The 24038-nt window shown below is 43.2% G+C and overlaps 1 protein-coding gene across 29 annotated transcripts in view; it reads left to right on the top strand.

Moving 5' to 3' along the window:
* The window catches only part of Tm1 (tropomyosin 1), a 61646-nt gene that overhangs the window by 11942 nt on the left and 25666 nt on the right, over positions 1-24038 (top strand). For 13 of the 29 annotated variants that reach the window (XM_076523830.1, XM_076523820.1, XM_076523818.1 and 10 more), the window contains 2 exons: positions 18618-18751; positions 22030-22147. In XM_076523830.1, the coding sequence (XP_076379945.1) occupies positions 18618-18751; positions 22030-22147 (252 nt within the window). Of the gene's footprint in view, positions 1-235; positions 661-18617; positions 18752-21089; positions 21208-22029; positions 22148-24038 lie in introns of those variants that run through there. The other 16 variants (XM_076523826.1, XM_076523825.1, XM_076523815.1 and 13 more) reach the window with 6 other exon arrangements.

Here is a 24038-nt window from a genome sequence, read left to right as displayed (position 1 = left end):
ACGCGGTCGCCGAAGCAACCAGAAATCGCTCTTCCGCCGGGACTCGAACCTCCTGCGCGATTGGTAATCGCGCGGAGCCCGGCGACGCCGTCGCTTTTCCCCTTCGATTCGTTCGAGAAACCGGAAAAAATTCGACGAAGGGTCCACGGTGGAACGGTCGAGGAACTATTTGACGTCCGCGAGGCGTTCCAGCGCGCATGCGCGCGACGGCCGGGGGCGGCCATCTTGCTTTCCAGCGAACAGCAGCCAGTGGTCGCCAGTGCACGACAGCTCGGAGGCTACGAAACTCTCTCTCTGTCGTACGGGTGCCGGTCGCCTATCTTAACCCCGACACATATTATCCTTGGTCGTCGTTGCGTCGCGTGGACCAGGTTGTTCCAATTTAGTGTCCGATCTTCGTCGTCGAGGAAGTAGACTTCGTGCCGAGTCGAGGAAGCCGCGGGTTGCACGAGGCTCGCGCGATCGCCTTGTTTCGAAGCCAGTGTCAGGGAGGAACGCTACACGCGCCATCCGGCCAGCATGTCGACCCAAATGCAGGGCGCCCTCCTCGACGTGCTCAAGAAGAAGATGAGACAGTCCAAGGAGGAGTTGGAGAAGGTCAAGGACGAGTGCGAGGAGTATCAGAAGCGGCTGCAGGTGGAAGCGATGCGCCGCGAGGAAGTGAGTGAGAAATAGAGACTCTCTCCGGCTTCGCCGACCACCTTTTCGCCATTCGCGTGTTCCCACCTATTTCGCGCGAGGGGGTATATCGCGTGCACCCGGTATCTCTGGGTGTTTCCGACTCCGGTATCCGCCGAGCCGATAATCGTGTTCCGTTCGGTCGCGCCGCGACACCTTCATGGAAACGTGAATCAAGCCTCTAGGACTCGGACGCTGCACGCGGACATAGAGGGTGTTCGACTTGGTAGTCGAGGGCGACCCGACGGGCCGAGACAATGCGAAACGCGGAGAGTGACGAAATCGCGAGCGACGCTCCGTTTTCACCGGACCCATCGGTCCTTTCGGAAGGCGGCCGTAGTTAGTCGACGTCGAACCCTCGACGTGTGCCAGATGCGATTACAGCAGCAGGCGGTCGGGAAAATCGAGGATTCGTAGGCGGTCGGAATAGTTGTCCGTTGTGCTCCTATGTTGCACGGCTGGAGTAACGGGAGCGGGGTGGACAGCTATTATGACTGCGAGCGAAAACCAGATAACCATAACAGTTTCCAGTTCGGCTTGTTGTTAGGATTCGGTTGTTTCGACGTGCGTCGGGTCGTGGCGACCCGAGGGAACACGGGATCGTTCGGGAAAACAGCAGGTGCCACGAATCGCGGCAAAAACATTCGAGTAATCTCGTGACAAAAGGGTTAAAGTCCGCCAATCGCGGCGCCGCGGTCAGTCTCCTGTCTCTGTCCCGCTCGCGATACGTCACTGGTGCGAGCCGCTATTGGCGTACCGGAGATTTTTAATCGTTGATCGCTCGAAAGCGTAGCCGAAACCGCAATTTCCTCGCTGCCGGGTTCTCTGTTATCTCGGCTCGTGGCATCAGCCACCCCTCCCCTCCCTCCTGAATATTTATCCCGTGCAGGGTGGTCTTGTGCGCCAGGTAGCTTAGGACCCCGACGACTAGGAAAAAATTGTAGGGTCCCCGAAAGGAGAGCCGAACAAAAAGAAAGGTAGCCAGGACAGTCGTAAAGGTTGGTAGGGGGTGGAGGGTCCGACGGAAGGATCGCTCGGGGGCCCGAGGTCGCCTCGACGCGGCCCTGGGTGCTCGACACCCTCTGGCTCTTGGATTCGGTTCGAACTCTCTGTTCGTCGTGTGACGCGAATCCTGTCGGTTTCCACGACGGATTGATTCGTCTCACGGTCAATTTCATCGTGCAACACGCACCGTACGCACGGCGGCGTGCCTCTTCGCCGGAAATACGGTTCTCAACCTCGCAGGACACTCGTTCAGGAAAAAGTATCGATCCCGGCTGGCCCGATACCGTCAGTTTGTTAACCCCGGAATCCGGTGATTTTCCGATACGACCGCAATCTGCTGCTGCGAACGAAAATAGCCCGAATCGATTCATCCCGGAAAACACCCCTAGTGTCACGGTAACGTAGGGAGTTTTTCGCAAACGAATAGGAGCACCGCAAATAATACGGTGAAATGAAAAGAATTTTTATCGTACTCCTGTTATATTTATTAACGCTAAACCTGCGGAGCACCGAAGACGTGTCTAACATGTTTCGTAGGAATTTATTTCGGCATCTTATCATTTTTATTATACGGTGCGCTGGGATTATGCGATTTATTCAATCGAAAGTGGCTCTATAATATCAAAAATATTTAAATATTATTATTAATATTTAATACCGGTCTTTTTGACCGCCACGGTAGGTTTACCGTTGAACAACAGCTATAAATCATTTCAATTGGTCTACGTATTGTTAAGAATTTTGCAAGGGGCTTCAGGAGAATAGTTGAAAGGTTCAGAGGAAGAGAACGAAAGCTAGTTTTCGGGTCTGCTGGAGCGGTCGGGAGCCTGAAAATTAGCGACCGATGGACAGGCCGAGGCCAGGTAGTCGAAGGACAGACCTAATAGATCGTACCTTAGTGAGCACAGGTCCGTAGGACTCACGGGAGGACAGAACCAATGAGGAATGAAGTCGTAGAAGTGCCACATCGAGTTTATGGTCAAGAGAATAACAGGATAGGATCTTTTTCATAACGATGAAAACGGCAGAGCCGGCGTCCATACGGCTTTAGAATCGATCGTGAGTGTCGGGCACGTCGTCAGCCTGGGTTGTGGCTCTGGAAAGAAGGGGGGATTGTGGTAGGGACACCACCGACTCGGCTCGACTCGCACTCGAGACATTCTTGATACAACGAGGACTCGCTTGAAAACCTTACCTCTCGGTATATTCCCTGCCGTCGTCTGCCAACAATCCTCCGTGCACCTGAAAATATTCGAACTGTAACTCGGGGAGTCGATCGGTCTGCGCAGTGCGCCGAACCGGGCCCTCCGCCGTGTTTCTATGCGATTCTTCGCGAACTGGAGTACGGCTGGTCGATCTCTGCACAGGCCGAACGGTTCGCCGGAGCCCCTAGGTCGATTGAAAAGTAGAAAAAGCGTTGGTCTGACCGCATTCGAAAACCCTAAACTCTCCGAGTTCGGAGACGTTTATGTCTCCAAAGTCTGCTAAAAGTGCAAATTGCGATCAAATTTAGGACAAGAATAGAAAACAAAGAAATATCGACTACAGAGTAATGTCTCTCCAATTGACGCTCGGATTGTCCACAAAACAATGGCTCTTTTGTTATGGTTATCGATTGTCAGCAACCATAAAAACGAGCTGCAAGGCTCGAATAATCGTATCTCCCAAATTGTTATTAACGAAAAACGCTGACCAATAAGAATCGAGTTCAGCTGGCGCGAGGCGGCCCAGCCAACCAGCGCACGAAGCCCAGTTCCGCTCATTGGCTCGGTCGCCTCGCGCCAGCTGAACTCGTTTCTTATTGGTCAGCGTTTTTCGTTAATAACTCGTTGACGGCGCCTCGGAGAACATTTTTGTAAAGGAAAAAGTTGCTTCAAATGATCCGAGGAACCCGCCACTTTCGGATCGCGACTCGTTTTTATAGGTACCGATTTTCAACAATTATAAAAACGAGGTGCAAGGCTCGAATAATCGTATCTCCTCTACCCAAATTGTCTATTTTTGTGCACAATCTCAGCGTCAATTAGGGAGACATTACTGTATGTATGTATGTACAGCAATGTCTCTCTAATTGACGCTCAGTGTGTCCACAAAAACGGACAATTTCGGAAGAGGAGACTCGATTTTTCGAGATTTGAGGCACATTTATATAGTTGCCGATTGCGAACAATTATAAAAACGAGGTGCAAGGCTCAAATAATTGCACCTCCTGTTCCCAAATTGTCCATTTTTGTGGACAATCTGAGCGTCAATTAGGCAGACAATACTGTATGTATATTTTGATAAAAGTTCGCACGAGGAATGTCCTCGACAACAACGTGTCTTGGAGCATAGTACGCATTAACAGGTTTCCGGCAAAAAAGCAGTCGGTAGTTTAGAAGAAAGAAAGGAGCTTCGTTGCGTCTTCGCGGTCCAATGGTTGCGTCCAGATGCTTGGCGCTGTTTAAACAATAATTAGGCAACGTTTACCACGGTTTTCGAGCGTTGAGTCAGTCGAATTCAGAGTGAATGTTTGCAAAGAGCACATCGTAGCAAGGTGAACATCGGATTTCCGTGGTCCGAGCGACCACTTAACGGATTCGCGCTATAATCTTGGCATTTTTGCTCGGACAGTACGAAACGCGCTGCTCCGTAACGCTGTACAGTAATGTCTCCCTAATTAACGCTTAGATTGTGCATAAAAATGGACAATTTGGGAAGAAGAGATACGATTATTCGTGTCTCGCATCTCGTTCTTATAATTGTTGACAATTCGTAATTATAAAAACGTGTCGCAAGGCTCGAATAATCGTATCTCCTCTTCCCAAATTGTCCACTTTCGTGGAAAATCTGAGCGTCAATTAGAGAGACATTACTCTATTGCGTGAGATTCGAGCTCTCGAGGCGCACAAGCCCGAAATAAGTAATTAATTTTTCAAAGTCTCGCCGCTTGTTTTAAACAATTCTATTGGGTTGGCAGCTAAGTAATTGCCGATTTGTTTAATGAAATAAAAAATTTTTTTTTACTTGGAACGAAGTTTAATCTGTAATGTATTTTCCATTTTGTTCGATGACCTTTTGCCATCTCTCTGACAACTTGAAAATTCCACGCTCGTAGAAAGTCTGATCCTTTTCGGCCAAAAACTGAGTTAAGTGAGATTTTACAGCGTCATCATCGTTAAAAGTTTTACCACGAAGGGTGTTGTCCAGGGATCGAAATAAGTGGTAATCCGATGGCGCGAGATCAGGGCTATACGGTGGGTGTAACATCAATTCCCAACCAATATCCATCAATTTTTGCCGAGTGGACAAAGACGTGTGCGGCCTAGCATTGTCCTGGTGAAAAATGACACCTTTACGATTGACCAATTCTGGTCGCTTTTCCTTGACCGCTGCATTCAATTTGTCCAGTTGCTAAAATTCACGGATAATAAAAAATAACATAATAATAATAATAATAATAATAATAATAATAATTTTATAATATAACATTTATGGATATCATAAAAATGGGAGTGAGAGACATCTATAATTGAAATCGGCAATTACTTAGTTGCCAACCCAATACAATTCAAAGATCGACAACGGGGAATTCCTGGATACTTAATCCATTTAATATCCTCCAACGAAACGATTCAATTTGCCCGAGAATTACCTGGCGCACACCTCTCTCTTTTTTGCATTTAGATTACCTGTGTAACTGTAATAACAGTCGAGTCGACTATTCAATGACAGCAGTGACACACAAAGGAACGATTTTATTGGCGCAGCGAGAAAGATCTGACCGACTATCCCGACATCGTTCCCACTTGTAACCGTGCTCTCGAGTACTCGACGTAAACAATCTTGTCCTCGCATTCGCGAACGCCGTAAACAAGCGAACGCATAATAAGCCAGTTTCCCATAATTCCGGATACGTGAATATTCAACGACGTTCGAACACATTCGAGCAAGCTCCTCCGGCCTCTGTTTTCTCGGCCTGCGAGTACGTACTCGGCCCGGTCGACTCGCCGCGGTGCACGAAGAACGCGTGACTCGTTGAAATTCTATGGCCGAACGTCGGCCTGGTAGAAATTCGAGTAGGATGACGACGTACGTGCTCGCGTATCCGAAATCGTTGTTTCCTTTTTGTGTCGCGAGGAGCTGTTGACTGTTCCCATGTTACCTTTATTTACACCTGTGACGTAGTAGGATCGCCTGATGCTTAAGGTCGAAGAAACATTTTCCTCTGACCTTTCCATTGTGTCGAAGAAACCTGTCGTACGTACGCTTTCGCTATCCTGCCCCCCGGTACCACCGGCCTCGTGCATTATCGACCAGGGTCGTAATTAAAGGAGACATCTTCCTACGAGATTATCTTACATGTTCTTTGAAGGATAGTATAGCCTTTCAACGTAAACAGATTTCCACAACAGAACTCCAACTTTGTGTTAAATATCTCAATGCTACACGTTTTTTTTTTCGAGTGCTACGTTCGCTGAATGTAAATATTGTTAACAATCGCCAGGCTACAAGTCCAAATTCCAATTGACTATAACGACATTCGTATCTTCGGTCGTGCTCCGAAACAAATTCCTCAGACTTCTTCGAACAGATTCTGCAGTCGAAGTTCCTTTCGTCGAACGATTTTCAAATTAAGTATAAATACAGGGTGTCCCAAAAATGTCTCGCAATCCGAAAGTAGGGGATTCCTGAGGTCATTTGAAGCAACTTTTTCCTTAGCGAAAATGCAATGCGCCGCTCCGTTTGTGAGTTATTAACGAAAAACACTGGCCAATCGGAGAGCGATTGCGGTCGGCGCTTCGCCCTTGCGGCCAATGCCGCGTCGCGCCGGCCAGCTAACGCAGCGGCAGTGGTCGCGAGGGTGAGGCGTCGGCGATCTCTCATTGGTCAGCGTTTTTCGTGAATAACTCATGAACGGTGCCTCGGAGAAAAATTTCGCAAAGGAAAAAGTTGCTTCAAATGACCTCAGGAACCTCCCATTTCCGGATTGCGATACATTTTCGGGACACCCTTATATTGGATAAATTGCTATCATTTATCGAGTATTATCATGGATAAATTACTCCATTTATCGAGACTAATTCTGCTACAGCTCCTAAGCACACACACCTCGTGCTCTTAATTTTAAAGTCTCGAATGTTGTAGTACAATTACCGAAGCAGGCATGCATTCGTTACGTCCGATTACACCACAGTGATTAACATTGGATACGTTCCAAAAAAAAAAGAAAAAGAAAAGAGAACCGTCAACGTGTCCCCGTGACGAGGCACAGTTTATGGCGCGGCTGGTCCTAAAAGGCCAGCGGGTTCAAGCTCGCCGAAGCTTCACTAACTAGCTTTTGTCATCGAGCAGTGAAGTGCACTGCCGAGGCGGACTCCTTTTTCGTTTCCTTTCGCCTAACTCGATAACTGGCCGACACGCGCCTCGTATCGCGTTTATTGTCTCACCAGGGAACTCACTACTCACTCAACTTCTCTCCCCCTCTGATATCGACGTCTTCTTCCAGGATAATGGGGCACCACACCCTGTTACCATGCGCGAAACACGCGGACTCGTAATTGTTCGTTGTTCCCACAAGCGAAGCGTCGGTGTGCTGCAAATTGAACCACCGTTCCATTAAAACTCTTCGTTCTCGTCGCGAGTAATTGTTGCTCGTAAATTTCGTTGCCGCGATACAGCCGTATATACTTACAGATATTTTACCGTTGCATAGCATTAGCATCAGCATAATTATTTTTGCTCCGATTTAATTTTACTGCGAGAGGGTGAAGATCTTCGTCGATGTTTCCGATCGAAAATTTTATTCAGTTCAGTTTATTAAGCTAATTTGTACCGTGCGGGGGGATGAAACAACCCTCGAAGTTGTTACGTAGTCGTGCGAGCAAAAGAAATTTTACTCCTTACAGAACTGCGCTAATATTTCAACGATCGTTCCCAGTAATCGTGCGGTTAGGTTATGGGGTTGATTCCACCCTTCGAAAATTAACCCTTTGCACTCGAAGCTGAATTAACGCTTTCAACAGCTCTTTAAAAATAAACAAATTTGTTCAATAAAATTATTTTCAGACACGACATAACAATTCTTAATGGCGCCTCGGAATTTCCACTCGAGTGCAAAGGGTTAAATCAGCCAAAACCATTATACATTTATGTAAAATAATATTAAAAATCTTCGATTAAAATATAAAATATCTCGAGAACCTCGTCAAAGTTTGAATATCAATTTTGATTTCTCTCTCGCGGCTCGAATATTATTTTCACTTCGCTGGAAAATGTTTGTATGGCGCCTCGGAATTTTCACTCGAGTGCAAAGGGTTAAATCGGTCAAAACCATTATACATTTGTGTAAAATAATATTAAAACTCTTCGGTTAAAATATAAAATATCTCGAGACCCTCGTCAAAGTCTGAATTATCAATTCTGATTTCTCTCTCGCGGCTCGAATATTATTTTCACTTCGCTGGAAAATGTTTGTATGGCGCCTCGGAATTTTCACTCGAGTGCAAAGGGTTAAATCAGCCAAAACCATTATACATTCATGTAAAATAATATTAAAACTCTTCGATTAAAATATAAAATATCTCGAGACCCTCGTCAAAGTCTGAATTATCAATTTTGATTTCTCTCTCGCGGCTCGCGAACATTATTTTCACTTCGCTGGAAAATGTTTGCATGGCGCCTCGAGATCGAGAGACAGGTGCGCGAGTAATTTTGTTCCGGCACTGCACGTCAAAATCAGGCGGTGGACAGCACGCTTTGTGAAATACGGCTCTCCACGTCCCCGGATATATCGTGGACGCGAAGCGTCTGGTTCATTGATTCCCGCGGCATCGACGGATTTAGCTCGAATCGTGAAAGTGACGTTACGTACGAGCCCCGACTGAGGCACGTGGCGGCTTTATTGACTGGTTTACATAATCGAGCGTCGATTGACTCCGTCCCGACAGCGAATTTATTAATAAACAAACAAACGTCGCAGTCGCGATGACGCGGTCGCGTTAACCGTATCAGACCCCGTCGACGTAAGGTCACGGCGATCAACGAATCCGCAAACGATCTCTGCTAGGATCTCTTGCACAATATTTAGCACCAGCAAATTCTCCACGCTCGCAAATTCTCCTTATGTAATAATTCGCTCGTTACAGTTGTGCTTTCGTATTACGTTCTATAAGCAGATTGTACCTAATAAGTTTTGCAGGATCGTTGCTCTTGAAAGAATGTTGTTCGGGGACCGACGCTGATGAATAAGTATTTGTTGTTACGCGAGACAACGAATGCAGTGTCAAGTCTGTTATTTTTGTGAAACGTTATCACGTTCTCGCACGCCACAGATGTCTTAGCAGACGAGCATGCACGGATTTAATAGCGCGATGATGGGTGTCGATGAACAACAATCGTATCTTCGACACATTAACCGAGTGATTTTTGAAACGCGATCGACCACGAAGGTAGAATTCGAGACCAATAATGCCTCGCGACGATAGTCGTGCGAAAATTCGGTTCGCGGGCATAATGCTCTTCCCACGTTAATGTTTAAATCGGAGCATTCAAAATAATGGCAGAAGGTCAAGACTCATTTTAATCGAAGATCTTCCACTATCTTTCGGTATATCCTGTCATTCGTAGAATTTAATCTCGCATCATCGTTGCTAGAAAAACGAATGACTGGCCTCTGTGCAAACTTAACAGAGCCGATTTCAATTTCGGAGCGAGCGAATTAACAGTTTGCAGTCGGAGCCATCTTAACTCGAAAAATCCGAAACAGTTTTCCGACCTGTAATATTTTCATTTTGTACAACCTGGGCACATTTTATGCGTACAAAATTGAATTTTGTGACAGTTACACTTTTAACAATTTAAAAATAAACGGAATAAATATATATTATAATAAATTATAATATATATAATATAATATATATATTTAATATAATATTTATAATATAATATATATATTTAATATAATATTTATAATATAATATATATATAATATAATATTTATAATATAATATTTATAATATAATATATAATATAAATATAAATAGTAAATATAAACGGATCGGATAATGTTGAAATTATTTCGAATTGCGATACGACAATTTTTGCGGTGCCTCGAAGTCGCCACCCGACTGCAAAGGGTTAATTGAGACGAATTTTTGCAAAAACTCGCGACAGTCGCGACCGGCGCCAAATTAGCAGAGCATAATGGAGGCACCGGAGGGTGATCCATGGCGGATGTTTGGCACACTTACCAACATCGCCGCGGATATGATTGGCGAGACCTGTTCGACTATGGCAGCGCGTGGGCGTGTCCGTTTCCTTCGGCGCCACGTTCACCGACTAATTGTCCAATAAATTAGGAATCGCGGGACGAGTTGAAACTCCGCGAGCGATGAAATTACCTGTAATTCGATGATCGTTCGGCTTCGAATCGATACCGATCGAATTCTGACGAAAGAATATCCTTCGTGGGCGTATCAGAAACATATCGACGTCGTGTACCGTACGAATTTTGATTATCGTAGCCGTAAACGCGGATCGAAAGACTTGTTCATTAAAGTACAGCTTTGCAATGCTAATTGTAGCGCCGTTATAAACGCTGCAGCTTCGTCGAGCCCCGTTGTGCAATACTTCAATTTTGTGCAGCAAGGATTCGTTGAACTGCTTTACTCGGTCAACGAGCGTTTAACGGGACCCTACTAAATACGCTCCAAGTTCAGAATACGTTCCCAGATTTGTTCGCTGCGACAACGAACGATCCATCGTCTGGAAAGTACGGCGATCGACTCGTTTAACCCCTTGCCGCACCATTTTCTTCATTATTAAAATGATAAGCACATTTTCGATTGTAATAATTTCTTTGACAAAAAAAAATTTATATTTATCGCGAGTCTACATTTGCTGGGTTGATTAAAGTATTGATCACAAGAGGACAGAATTTTATCCCGGCTTAAAAAAACGGAATAACATTGGTATTTAACCAGTTAGCTGTGGCGCCTCCATTTCAGAGCGCGCACCTATATGTGTCGCGAGAATCAAGCGACGACGAGTATACTCGTCAAGCACAATGTAAGTGTCGCTGTTAAAATATTGGATCAAAAAGACGGTTTTATTTGATAAAATTAACAATTTTATTACTAATATTTACTTATTCACTTGACGTTAACATATACCATGTACATAATAAACGAAAAACCCAGGAATAATCGAATACTTATAAAAGTTAAAAATTCAAATTGCTGCTGTAGAGAGAGTGATATTTAGCAAAGCAAGGAACAATATATAATGGCACTTTGCACGTCGAACACCAATACCGTGATTCTTTTCTAATTTTATTTTTATAACAATGTAAACAACTTCGTGCAGGATTGGCCTCAAAATATTCTGAACGTCTTGAAATTTGAGAATATGTTTTTGTTTTCATTAAAATTACAATTTAAATAGCCAATGGTCGCTATTTCTTACGCACGACGAGTATACTCGTCGTGTCACAAAATATTGCCATTTCTCCATGACGAGTATACTCGTCAAACATAGCTAACTGGTTAATAGGATATTACTAGAAATCTGCACCACGAGTCTGACTCGTTAAAGTACGGCGTGGGGTTAAGGGAACGTTCGAGCTTCGTGCTTCTCAAAAATTCTATAAAGAAGAATAGAGGATAAAATTGAATTAATATTTGATCCACGATTTTTACTGCGCGTACTGCGCATATGAATATGAAATTGGACACGGTGAAATTCGGCGAATCATTGCGCAATTTTCAGTGCTAGAAATATCACCGAGAAGCCTAATTTTCGAGCTTCGTGCTTCTAAAAAATTCTATAAAGAAGAATAGAGGATAAAATTGAATTAATATTTGATCCACGATTTTTCCTGCGCGCACTGCGCATATGAATATAAAATTGGACACGGTAAAATTCAGCGAATCATTGCGCAATTTTCAGTGCTAGAAATATCACCGAGAAGCCTAATTTTCGGCTGCTAATTTTCGTGCTCCGATTTAAAGAACGGCGCGGCTCTTGAATCAGTAATTTTTCTCTCGAACCGTCGGCGGCTCGTTCGAAGGATTTCACCGCGATTCCGGCAGATAAGGTAATCGATCGTCCGCTTTTCGATGACTTTTGCCGATCGACGGGGGAGGAGAGAACAGGCGCGTCGAATGATCCGGATGCGAGGTTCATAGCACAAACGTGTACGTGGCCGGGAAACGGTAACACGTGCATAAAAGCGCGCGTAACGCTCGGCGTGCCCGCGCGATGAATTAGAATTGAACCGTACTGTGTACACAATCGCCGCAGGTGCAGCCGGCTAACGGGGACAAGGGCCCCGAGTTGCGTGTACTCCCGTGTACACGTGTAATCGAGCGTTAAGTAATTTACATTTGTAAGGGCCCGCGGTTCGCCCCGTCTGACGTAACACCGAATAAATCCCTTGGACCGACCCGAATCCGGCGCGGTTCGATCACCCGCTCTCCGATTCGCTAGCCTCGGTCTCCTCTCCTTCGTTCTAACTTTCTCGATCGAACTTTGTACGTATCGTTGAAAAAAGTCGGTCACATTTTTATAGCGCAAGAAAATCCGATTAGTAGATTTTACGTTTCTACGGCAAAACCGAGCAGTTGCAATTTAAAATAGCGCGAGGATTAAGAGAATTTATAAACGTCGACGCACCATTTTTAATCCAGTAAAATTATCGATAAAAGTTTGATGGACTTTCTGCTTAGTTTCTATTTCTCGCAATCGAGGCAGGCCATTTTTATTTTGCACGAAAATCTGCAGTGGTGTATGTAGATTATAGATTGTGCACTTTCTGTCGAATTCTAACAAAATGAAACAATTTGAACGATTGAAGGCGGCTGATACGCTCATTTTCATCGAGCAAAATTGTTTTAACTTCCTCAATCGAACTTGTACGTATCGTTGAAAAAAGTCAGTCACATTTTTATAGCGCAAGAAAATCCGATTAGTAGATTTTACGTTTCTACGGCAAAACCGAGCAGTTGCAATTTAAAATAGCGCGAGGATTAAGAGAATTTACAAACGTCGACGCACCATTTTTAATCCAGTAAAATTATCGATACAAGTTTGATGGACTTTCTGCTTAGTTTCTATTTCTCGCAATCGAGGCAGGCCATTTTTATTTTGCACGAAAATCTGCAGTGGTGTATGTAGATTATAGATTGTGCACTTTCTGTCGAATTCTAACAAAATGAAACAATTTGAACGATTGAAGGCGGCTGATACGCACATTTTCATCGAGCAAAATTATTTGACAGGTTGTTCAGCAGACATTCGAACGCGAAGTACATTTTAATGCGAATTTTTGTAGACGTCTGACAAAATTTATGTAGACGAAGTTACAAGATCGCGATTCGAAGCATTTAAACTTGTTAAACAAACGTTAGCCTAAACGCTACTCTGCGCTTTCAATTACTATGTTGCATTCAGCAAGTTCCAAGTATGTATAGCTCTTTAAATATGCGAATAAAATTCTTTTCTATGTTTAGACTTTTAATTATGCTGTTCGTGTGGATGAATGACACAACTCGTTGAAATGTAACAATACTGTGTCACCGATAGGATTATCTAGCAGCCTAATTAACGCTCACAGCTACATCTCTTACATGCGAGTTCATTTACACGCTTGCCGTTCCATTGAGACTGTGTGGAACACTAAATGTGTCAACGTACTGCCTCGACCATAATTAAAATCGTTTCTGGACTGCAGATTTTTAACGAAGTTTTACTATATTTTTTTCAAACATCTAGTATATTTCCCAAACATCTTAGAACGTGGAAGAACAACTTGTTACTCCCTACAAAGAATATCTCTGAAAAAAGACAAATTAAAAATCTCGTTAATATTCGTCGTCACACCTTTTAAAAAATTTACAAGTCGTATGATTTCCAATTCTAGACCACTTACGTTATTTTCAAATTCCTCGAACTATTAACCCTTTGCATTCGAGTGGCGACTCCGAGGCACCGCTAAATTTTGTTACATCGCGTTCTAAGATAATTTTCATATCGACAAAGTTTAGATTCAAAGAAATTGTTAAAAGCGCAACACAATTTCAGGTCCATCAAATGCACTTTGTCGTATAACATGGAAATACTATAAGTCAGAAAAATTATTTTAGATTGACGGTTGAAATAGCTTCGAGTGCAAAGGGTTGAGATCGAAAATCAATTTCTGTTTAATTCGTATCTCGTTAATATTCGTCGTCACACTTTTTACAATATTTACAGGTGCTATGATTTCCAATTCTAGACCACTTACGTTATTTTCAAATTCCTCGAACTATTAACCCTTTGCATTCGAGTGGCGACTCCGAGGCACCGCTAAATTTTGTTACATCGCGTTCTAAGATAATTTTCATATCGACAAAGTTTAGATTCAAAGAAATTGTTAAAAGCGTAACACAATTTCAGGTCCATCAAATGCACTTTGTCGTATAACATGGAAATACCATAAGTCAGAAAAATTATTTTAGATTGACGGTTGAAATAGCTTCGAGTGCAAAGGGTTGAGATCGAAAATCAATTTCTGTTTAATTCGTATCTCGTTAATATTCGTCGTCACACTTTTTACAATATTTACAGGTGCTATGATTTCCAATTCTAGACCACTTACGTTATTTTCAAATTCCTCGAACTATTAACCCTTTGCATTCGAGTGGCGACTCCGAGGCACCGCTAAATTTTGTTACATCGCGTTCTAAGATAATTTTCATATCGACAAAGTTTAGATTCAAAGAAATTGTTAAAAGCGTAACACAATTTCAGGTCCATCAAATGCACTTTGTCGTATAACATGGAAATACCATAAGTCAGAAAAATTATTTTAGATTGACGGTTGAAATAGCTTCGAGTGCAAAGGGTTGAGATCGAAAATCAATTTCTGTTTAATTCGTATTTCCGCGCTGTCCACGCAGGAAATGTTCACGAAAGGAGCGAATGTTTTCGAAAAGAGGAGCCGAAGCACGTCTCCGACGATTCGCGTATCAATCTCCCGCATTCGGCGCGGAGAATTTGCATCGGAGCGACGAAAGAGTGCAAGCCAATTTGCGATTGGCAAACCGAAAGCGCATACGTTCCATTTCCAGGCAGCTTCGAATCGCGTCACGAAAGCGAACAGAAACCCGTCTGAATTTAATTAACCGAGATTATTCGGAATCGGCTTCCATGGGAGACGGCCAACACGCGGAGCGTAAAAAAGCTCTCGCGAGCAGGTCGCCGCGTTTCTTCGATCGCGGAGGATCGGCTCGAATTTCGTCCGAGCGCGTTTTCTTGCCATCGACGATGCAAAATGGCGACGAGGCGCGCGGATGCTGCGAGAATTAGTGACGCGCTCGCTGACCCGTTCAATTAAATCGGCCGAGCACGAGCTCAAGGAAGCCGTGGGTCATTGATATGCGAACGGAGCGAAGACCTTGGCGATCTCGTCACGGCTCTGTTCCGTTCTGACGAATCGCAATCACGTGTCGCACGTTTGCATGCAGGCTTCGCCTCGTTTTCTACGATCCAGGAGAGGACCTACGGCGAATTCTTAACGTCCAGACAATCCGCGAGACAAACTGACCCATTTCGCCGCGTCCTCTCAACGAAATTGTTCAACGCGTTCGCTCAGCCCCGCGGAGGTTCATTCTAATTAGTTCGTTCACAACTGGGGTCGCCGGAGGGTCTCGAGCGGTTGATTCAGGAATTTGTTCTTCTGTGGGAATTTGTTCAGTGGATTTATTCGTTTGCCGCAATAGGAGACAATTGAAATCTCCATAAATGCATTTTTATCATTCGCTTTCGTCTCGTGGTGCTTGTTAGTTGAGACAGGCTCGAGTGGCAGCAGTCGCACTAAACGCTGTTGAATGTTGAGTTGTCGGTTTTCTTTCCAGTAAAACGATGGTTATACCGTTTCACAATATAATGTATTGCTTTATGCAAAGTTTCGTTTAAAAATGTTCCTCGCAAGCGTATAAGGATGTGTGCATAAAAACACAAACAGTTTAGCGATGACTAGACCGCGGATCTTAACGCAAAATATATATTGTCAAGGTTATTTGTACATGAATCGAATGAAAATATGTTTCTTCTTTTAGTAATCGTGATAAGTTGAAAATAGTGTAACCTTAAATTCTTTTAGCTTTTTTTAAGCTTTTTTTAGCTAATTAATATTTATTTATTTCATATTTTATATAATTTATATTTAATATATATTTATTTATTATTTATTTAATTAGCCTTTTTTTAGCTTTTTATTCGTTTCCCGTCATTTTTGTCATGAATGCATAAAATCCGCAGTCTAGATAATACGTTCGGAATGTTACTAAAAATGTCCTTGTACCGTATTGCATCGATTCGGAGACAAGGATGTTTTGTGAACCTGGATTTTAAGGAGTGGTATTTCTCCCAACTGTGTAGAAATTTTATCATCCAAAGATCCAAAGATACCGCAAATCCGTGGAATCCGGGGTCGATATATCGCAATAAACATCGCGTCGCGACTCGAGGAATGTGTTCGAGCAATTGTGATGGGTAATTAAGGACCAGTCAACTTAGCCGCGGTTTGCTCCTGGAATTAGCGAAAGCCATTGCCGGAAGCTATTTAATAGGCCTCTTGGTCACGAGGATTAGCAGCCGAGAACCTGTTAACGAATTTTTACCTCTCTAGTATCTAGTCTCTGTACTTCTAAAAGCGCGAGGTAATCGGTCAGTTCGAAGAAAACAATTTCGTCTTCGAACAATCGTTTCGATCGACTTCGAAACAGCAACGCGCGAACACTTCGCCCATCGAAATATAGAACATTAATAACATGTTTTGCGAAAATAGCGACCGCATCTCTCGAATTCAACGATTTATCTGAATTAATACGATCCGACGATTCCTCTCGAGATTATTATTTAAGAGGAAGTCATCGAGCTCTGTCTACATATAACGCGGTCGTTAAAGAAAACCTATTAATTGGCTTCCGGTATTTAAAGTGTTAATAGGATGAGGAGCTGTTGACGCATCCTGCCAGCCGCGAGTCCCAGGACTCTTACGAACTACGACGAGAAGAACGTAATTATTAGAGGCTGATGATCTTTATGCAAATTCTCACGTTCGTTAATCATTTTCTAAATATCTAAAGAGAGGACAAATTTCTTATGTCGAGCAGACTGTTCCCTCACGGTGAACACGGAATAATAACGCAATTTATTTTCGTCGGTATTCCGGTTTCCTTGCGCCGTAAATGCATAAAGAACCGCAGTCTAGTAATTATCTGCGTCTCCGACCCGCGTTTCGTCTTCTGGCGCAAGGAACATAAAAAAGCATTATTTTTCAAATCGTCCCTCATAAATTCTACCATGAATTTAGTAGTCGTGAAAAAGATCGGCAAAAGATAGGAGCTCGTTTTAATTGGAGAAAATTGGAAGATCGAGAAGATGCGGAGGCCGCGGGGCTTTTAAAGGATCCCCAGGCTTCTGGTGGTTGTCCGATCGCTTTGTTTAGCGAGCAACAACAAGATGGTCGCAACCGACGAGGCTGAATCACTTAAAAAACAAGCAACCACTCTGTGTCAACGTAGATACACCGTATCTTGCTCTTTATCTTAACTCCGTCAGCTCGTTTACGCGCTGACAAATGCTAGCTTGCAGTTCGCCAGCTGAGGAATTCTCCTACGATAACTGGAACGTAATATTCCCCCCCGTGCTCCCGATATTCTCGGAACATATGTCCCATTTTTTTTTTCCTTTCAGGAAGCGCGACAGCCGATTTTTGTCAGTACTCCGTTATCTCGCACCTAATGCGTTACGAATTATCTTCGCGGTGACGACACCGCGCGAGTTTATTCGACTGTGCACACTGATTTTGCAATTCGTCTGGTTGCGATCCGCGAGAACCCGCCTCCTCGCAGCCATTTTGGAGAGCGCAGTTCGGCGCAGAACGGTTCGAACCCGTTCGATTTAGCGTTAAAAAATTTCGCGACAGCACGCACGGCAACTTTTCGTGCCTCGTTATTGCGAAATATTTTTATAATCATGTCATTATCGCACATGTGTTGCAAGTAGCTTAATCAAGTGTTCAATGGCGTAACGATAGCGTATCAGCGGCGAATTATGAGTCAGTATCTCGGAAATCGGTATTCGATCTGCCAGGACAATAACTTTGCCGAGCACAAGAGTTCTCAGGCTAGCGGATATCGATATTAAAGGGCAATAAATAACTTTAATTTAGCCATCTTTCAATTTTTCCAGGCAAGCTGGAAAGTAGTTTCGTCACAAGACATGTTACTTAATTTACAACGAGGAAACAATTTATTTTGTACCATCGATCAGACTTCTTTTGATAAAAATTTCGTTTAAATTCTATTCGCTTTTGCGTCTTTTTATGCTTAAAAATATGGAGTGCGTAAAATGCACGCGACTTTCAATGATTTCATTGAACTTCAGAGGTCGATTGAGTTATAAGCTTGAAAACTATAGGCTAGTCATCGATTAATCCTGAGTAATATGTCGAATAAAATTTTATTCGAGAAATATTTCTAATGAATTCTTCGAATAAAATTTTATTGGAAAATTATTTTTAATAAATTCCTCGCATAAAATTTTGTTCGAGAAATATTTCTAATAAATTCTTCGAATAAAATTTCATTGGAAAACTATTTTTAATAAATTCTTCTAGTAAAATTTTACTCGAGAACTATTTCTAATAAATTCTTTGAATACAATTTTGTTCGAGAAATATTTCTAATAAATTCTTCGAATAAAATTTTATTCGAGAACTATTTCTAATAAATTCTTCGAATAAAATTTGATTCGAAAAATATTTCAAATAAATTCTTCGGACCAAATTTTATTCGAAAAGTATTTCGAATAAATATTTCGAATAAAATCATATTCGAACAACGCCGAACTCTGACAAATGAAAATACCGCCGAATAAAATTAACTTGGCTTCCTGTTTGATTGCAGGCTGAATCGGAAGTTGCTGCCTTGAACCGCCGTATCCAACTGTTGGAGGAGGACCTCGAGAGATCCGAGGAACGTCTCGCCACTGCCACTGCTAAATTGGCAGAGGCGTCCCAGGCCGCAGATGAGAGCGAACGGTAAACGACGCCGCATTATCATCTTCGTTTCTCCTCGATGACGAGGGCTGCCGCGCGTCCGACGTAATTTTTATAAATACCCGGCTCTGTCCCCCTTAATGAGCAACTTCTCAATGGGTATTTATAAAGAATGTCTGCAGGCTCACGCCGGAGACGTGTGCCCGTTCTCTGAATGGGCAGATAATAGCGGCCGTGGGACTTATCGATTCAAGAAGAGCAGAGAGTTCGTGCACTTTCGTCCGTCGTCCCGGCGGATTCGCGTTCCATGTAACATTGGAAAAGTTGCATCGCTCACAGAGACAAGGTTGCATTCTGCAACGCAGAAGAATACAGCTTCGCTTCGTGCCGCACCATTTTGTGCAGCGTGGCCTGCACAGACATGGGCGCCGAAGCGACAACAAGCGACTTTGAAATTTCATTTTCTAACTTTTCCATACTTGGACGTTACGCGCGGAATTATGCTGGGACATTTCGAGGATAGAGATAGTTTAGAAAATAACTTTTTAACGGGGACCATGAGTTCGTACGAGTTGGGAAACTATATAGCGAAAGCTGTGGGACACTTTATTTAGAGAAAGTTACGATCGATTTTGTATTAATTACAATTGAATAGATAGGTTGTAGGTCATCGAACAATGGGACGTTAAAGGGGATATTAATAATGTCCTTTCCATCTTTTTTGCTCGAGCGATAAATTATTCTCGATGGTTCTCGCCGCTATTATCTACCCAGCAGGAGCCTAAATCGTGCATCGCTTTCAGTTTGCTCCGCCGAGGTTGTTGCAAAGGAAACGCTTTCTTCGACAAATTACTGTTCGCAAGGAAAATCGATAGCCGATTTGAAAACTAATTTATCGCAACGTATTTAGTTATGAGATTCTTAGGAGACGCTGATAATAATTCACTTAACGATCGAGCGTTTAACATCATTTTTTTTCCTTAAGAAACGATGAATTATTTCTTTAACGATAATCAATTATTTCTTCGGCAGTAATAGATTGTTTCTTTGACAACAACTTCGGCGGAAAGCGTTCAAGAAAGTGTTACAGATTCGTGTGAACTAGCCACGGAATCGAAGTTAGCATCGGACGTTCGAAGAAGTCGAGTCGAAAGAACACGGGTATCCTCGAAATTAAGTATCCCGATGAGATTTATTAATAAATCGCCGCACAGTATCGCGTTATAATCACTCGGAAAAGACTCGCAGTTATCTAATAATCGAACGTAGGCACAGGCGCGATTTGTCCTGGGGAGGGAGAGGACACGAGGCCACCAGGCAGAGCGGTAATTACCGATTTCACACGAGGTGGGCGTTTAATTAGAAAATGATGTAAACACTGCCTCGACGTTAAATTCAATATCGTTCGATTCATTATACAAATTACTGCAAATTTTCTTCCTTGGATTCTAAATCAGACTCGCTGAAAATAGAGAGAGAGAGAGAGAGAGAGAGAGAGATTCTCTTGTTGATCAATTGACTGAGAAAAATGCAAATGTCGGTTCTCAATGCTTATCAATTATTTATCAACTTGTCGCAAGAAACGAGATTAGAAATTCGTTCTCTCCTTCGATAATTTCAATATGTTGTTTTAATTTTCATCGAATCGTTTCTTTCATAAACCGATCAAATTCGCAATCTATGGATTAGTCTTTTGACAGTACAGAATTTCGTGTCGAATAAGAATAAGATAACAAGAAAAAAAGCGAAGACGGCGATGTTAGATGCGTCCTCCTTTCGCTCCGACTTCGATCGAACGTCAGAACGCTGTTTATCGATGGTACTAACCTTTCGACGTTGAAAGAACTCCGAGATTACGGTTCCGAAATTCTCCGTTGCGATTGTTAACCGGACCGATAAGGATCGTCGTTTATCGGGGCTGGTTTGAAGTCCTGTCGTGGATCTGTCGCGATCGCGCGCGCATACGCAAAGCAGTGTCGACACGCGGTTTTATCGCGGTTGATAAGAGCACGATCTGGTTGCGGCTTCTTGTCACAAGGAAGCTCGATTCCTTCTCGTCTGCTTCCCGATTCTCGCGCTGGAAAACCAACGCGCTCTACGGGATCCTTTAAAAAACTTCGTGGAAACTTTTTCCGTCGTCGTCCTAACTTCTCGGCGACTGCGAAACCAGCCGCGTTCAAGATCAAATTAGCTTTTCCAATGAAAAATCCTCTCGCGGTTAAGCTTGTACCGAATTCTCAGCTTTTCTTTTTCCGCCGGCAACGAATCGAAATTGTTACGAGACGGTTTTCCAAATTAAGACCGAGAATATTCTTAAGTTCGTATTTCTTTCAACGACGATTATGTAGACGCTAAATCTCGAATGATAATCGATCGCTAGGATACGCAAGGCACTCGAAAACCGTACCAATATGGAGGACGACCGGGTATCCTTGCTGGAGCAGCAGCTAGCACAGGCTAAACTGATCGCCGAGGAGGCGGATAAAAAATACGAGGAGGTGGGTTAATTGCGAAACAGGGCGATTGTCTATTCGCCACTTGTTCGAGCAAATTACAAGTTGTTTTAACGAACCGGGCGTCGGATATATATTAGAGAAGCAATTACGCCAAACGATGTTCAATAGAAGGCGAACACAAGGCGCCTAATTACATTAAACAAATTGTTATTTAAATTACACCGAATTATTAGTTAAATAATTGTACACGGATCGTTGAATTTTTCTTGGCAACGGTTGGAGCCTTCGCGACGCTTCTCTCGAACGAAAACAAAAGAACTCGTTCGGAAATAATTTGCAGCGATTAATTCGATACGTGAAAGTATGAAATACGGTATTTTCTCCGTAGCGTCGCATTCTAGCGCGCGCCATCTTGCCAATTACGAAGTCGCAAGAAGTCGCTGTCAATTAGCGTCCACTGCTTTCGAACATACTCGTTCTATTTTCCAAGCCGCGTTCGCAATAAATATTACAACTTATCAATCCATAGCGGAGGACTGGATTGCTTCTTCTATCTAATTCTTACCGCCGGACACGTTCGAGTTCAAAATGCTTTCTGGAATGAAAACGAGCCGAAGATGTCTCGTTAGCTCTCCGAGCGAAAAGAATATCGTTTATCTCTGAAATTAGCCGAGGTTCGTTAAAAACCGCTCGCGAATTCGCTCGAACGGATGCAATTTGCAGGTGTATAGGTCACGTTTGGCAGGGTAGCAGAGCGGCGCGGTCACTTCCGGAGCAGCCGAGCGTTAATTTAAGTCTCCAGCCGATTTCGATTCTCTGTACGCCGTAACGTTAATCCCGATTCTTTTGTGGTAATTATTAAAGAGCCCGCAAGATTCTCGAGAATCGCAGCTTGGCCGATGAAGAGCGCATGGACGCCCTCGAGAATCAGCTGAAGGAGGCCAGGTTCCTCGCTGAAGAAGCTGACAAGAAATACGATGAGGTTCGCGAGCCCACGGGCCTCACGCGTGCTGGCTGCAGTGACAATGATAACGATAAACATAACGATCACGGCGACGAATGGTCTCTAGTTGATGGTCGCGATAATAGTGCCTAACCCCGTAACTCTCTGTCTTCTCTCTGTGTGCTCGAAAAACCACCGTGATTTAAAAAAAAATGGCCCGGCGAGACGAACCCGCCTTTCGCGAGCATTTCTCGATCCGTCGAAACGACAGAACCGACGAGATTATTATACGTCGGCGGCGAACCAGTTCGGTTCCCCGTCGTCGCCCCGTCGAACCGTTAAACAAATCGAAACGAAAGTGAATCGGATCGAGGGAAGTCGTGAGTATAAATACCGATCGTCTGTGATTTTCGTCGAGCAAAGTGAGTCGACCTTTCGAAGTAAGTGCAGTGTTCACGCGGCCCGGAGTCCGCGAAATTTCAAAATATTTCCGAGCAGAATAATCTGCTATAGATGAGCACATATACACATATATGTACATACATACATATACATACATATATATTTGAGAAAAGAAGCAATTTAGCCATCGAGTAAAAGTGGTGATACGCGCGTAGATATCAGTGTCACGTGTCTTTCGAGCGCGACTTAACGTAGGACTATCGTATATCTGTGATTTCCAAGTGTTTGTCCGAGGAACAAAGAGGACGATACGATTAAAGAGTATATTGTATATATATATTATATATAGATAATAATATATACATGTATTATTATATGTATATATTATATATATTGCATAAGCTACAAGTATACGTATAAGTTTCTCAAGTGCCAGTTTCGTAACGAAAAGTTCAGAGAGAAAAATTCGAGAGAATTTCGTTCCATTTGATAGCAGTTTTTTCACCGCGACTAATCATCCCTCGGTAAAGTGGACGTCGCCGGTCCGTGTGGTTCGGTCCGTCTTTACCAGAAACTGGCCTCCATTCGAGTTTATGGTTAACTCCGTGTTGTGATACGCAGAATGGGACCTGGCTTTGGGTCCCGATGCATTAATGGTGCTGCTTTTGTCCAAAGACCTTCCCCCGTTCTCGCTTTTCTTGCCGGAATTTCGGACACTTGCTCCGAACTCTCCGCACCCGAATCCATCCGTTATGGTAGGTGGAGTCGCATGATCGCGCCGGAGTTACCAGAAATGTCGGACTGCGGATATTTGGGCCCAATTCAAACTCTTTTCCGTGTCGGACGTCACTCACCCGCTTTGATAACCTGTAACACATCGTTGTTCTCTCGATTTTTTCATTGTGCTAAACCTACTACTAATTTTAGCCACGAATGCACAAAATCCGCAGTCCGATTGTCACGAGCTATTCGCATTCCAAACTGTTCTCTCATCTTTTGCAATCTTTACAAGGAAACGTAATTGGCAATACGATCGAGTCCCAGATTTAATACTGGAACTACCAAAACCGGCCAGAATGACTGGATTCTTTTAGTTTCCGATATTATAGAAATATATCTAGGAGAAATTTTTATATATTACAATATAAATCATACGAAATTTAAATAAAACTAGTCTTGCCGTTACAATAATGTTTCCCTAATTGACGCCCAGATTGCGCTCAAAAATGGGCAATTTGGGAAGAGAAGATACGATTATTCGAGCCTTGCGGTTTATTTTTATAGTCATAAATTGTCCACAATTATAAAAACGAGCTGCCACGAGTCGAATAATCGTATCTCCTCTTCCCAAATTGTCCATTTTAGTGGACAACCTGAGCGTCAGTAAGGGAGACATTACTGTATTATGAAATAATATACAGGATGTCCCGAAAATGTCTCGTAATCCGGAAATGGTGAATTCCTTAGGTTATTTGAAGTAACTTTTTCCTTAGCAAAAATGCAAACCGCGGCTTCGTTTACGAGTTAT

Source organism: Megalopta genalis, chromosome 7 (genome assembly GCF_051020955.1).
Source record: "Megalopta genalis isolate 19385.01 chromosome 7, iyMegGena1_principal, whole genome shotgun sequence".
NCBI classification, from domain to species: domain Eukaryota; kingdom Metazoa; phylum Arthropoda; class Insecta; order Hymenoptera; family Halictidae; genus Megalopta; species Megalopta genalis.
This window is presented reverse-complemented; position numbering and strand designations above follow the sequence as displayed.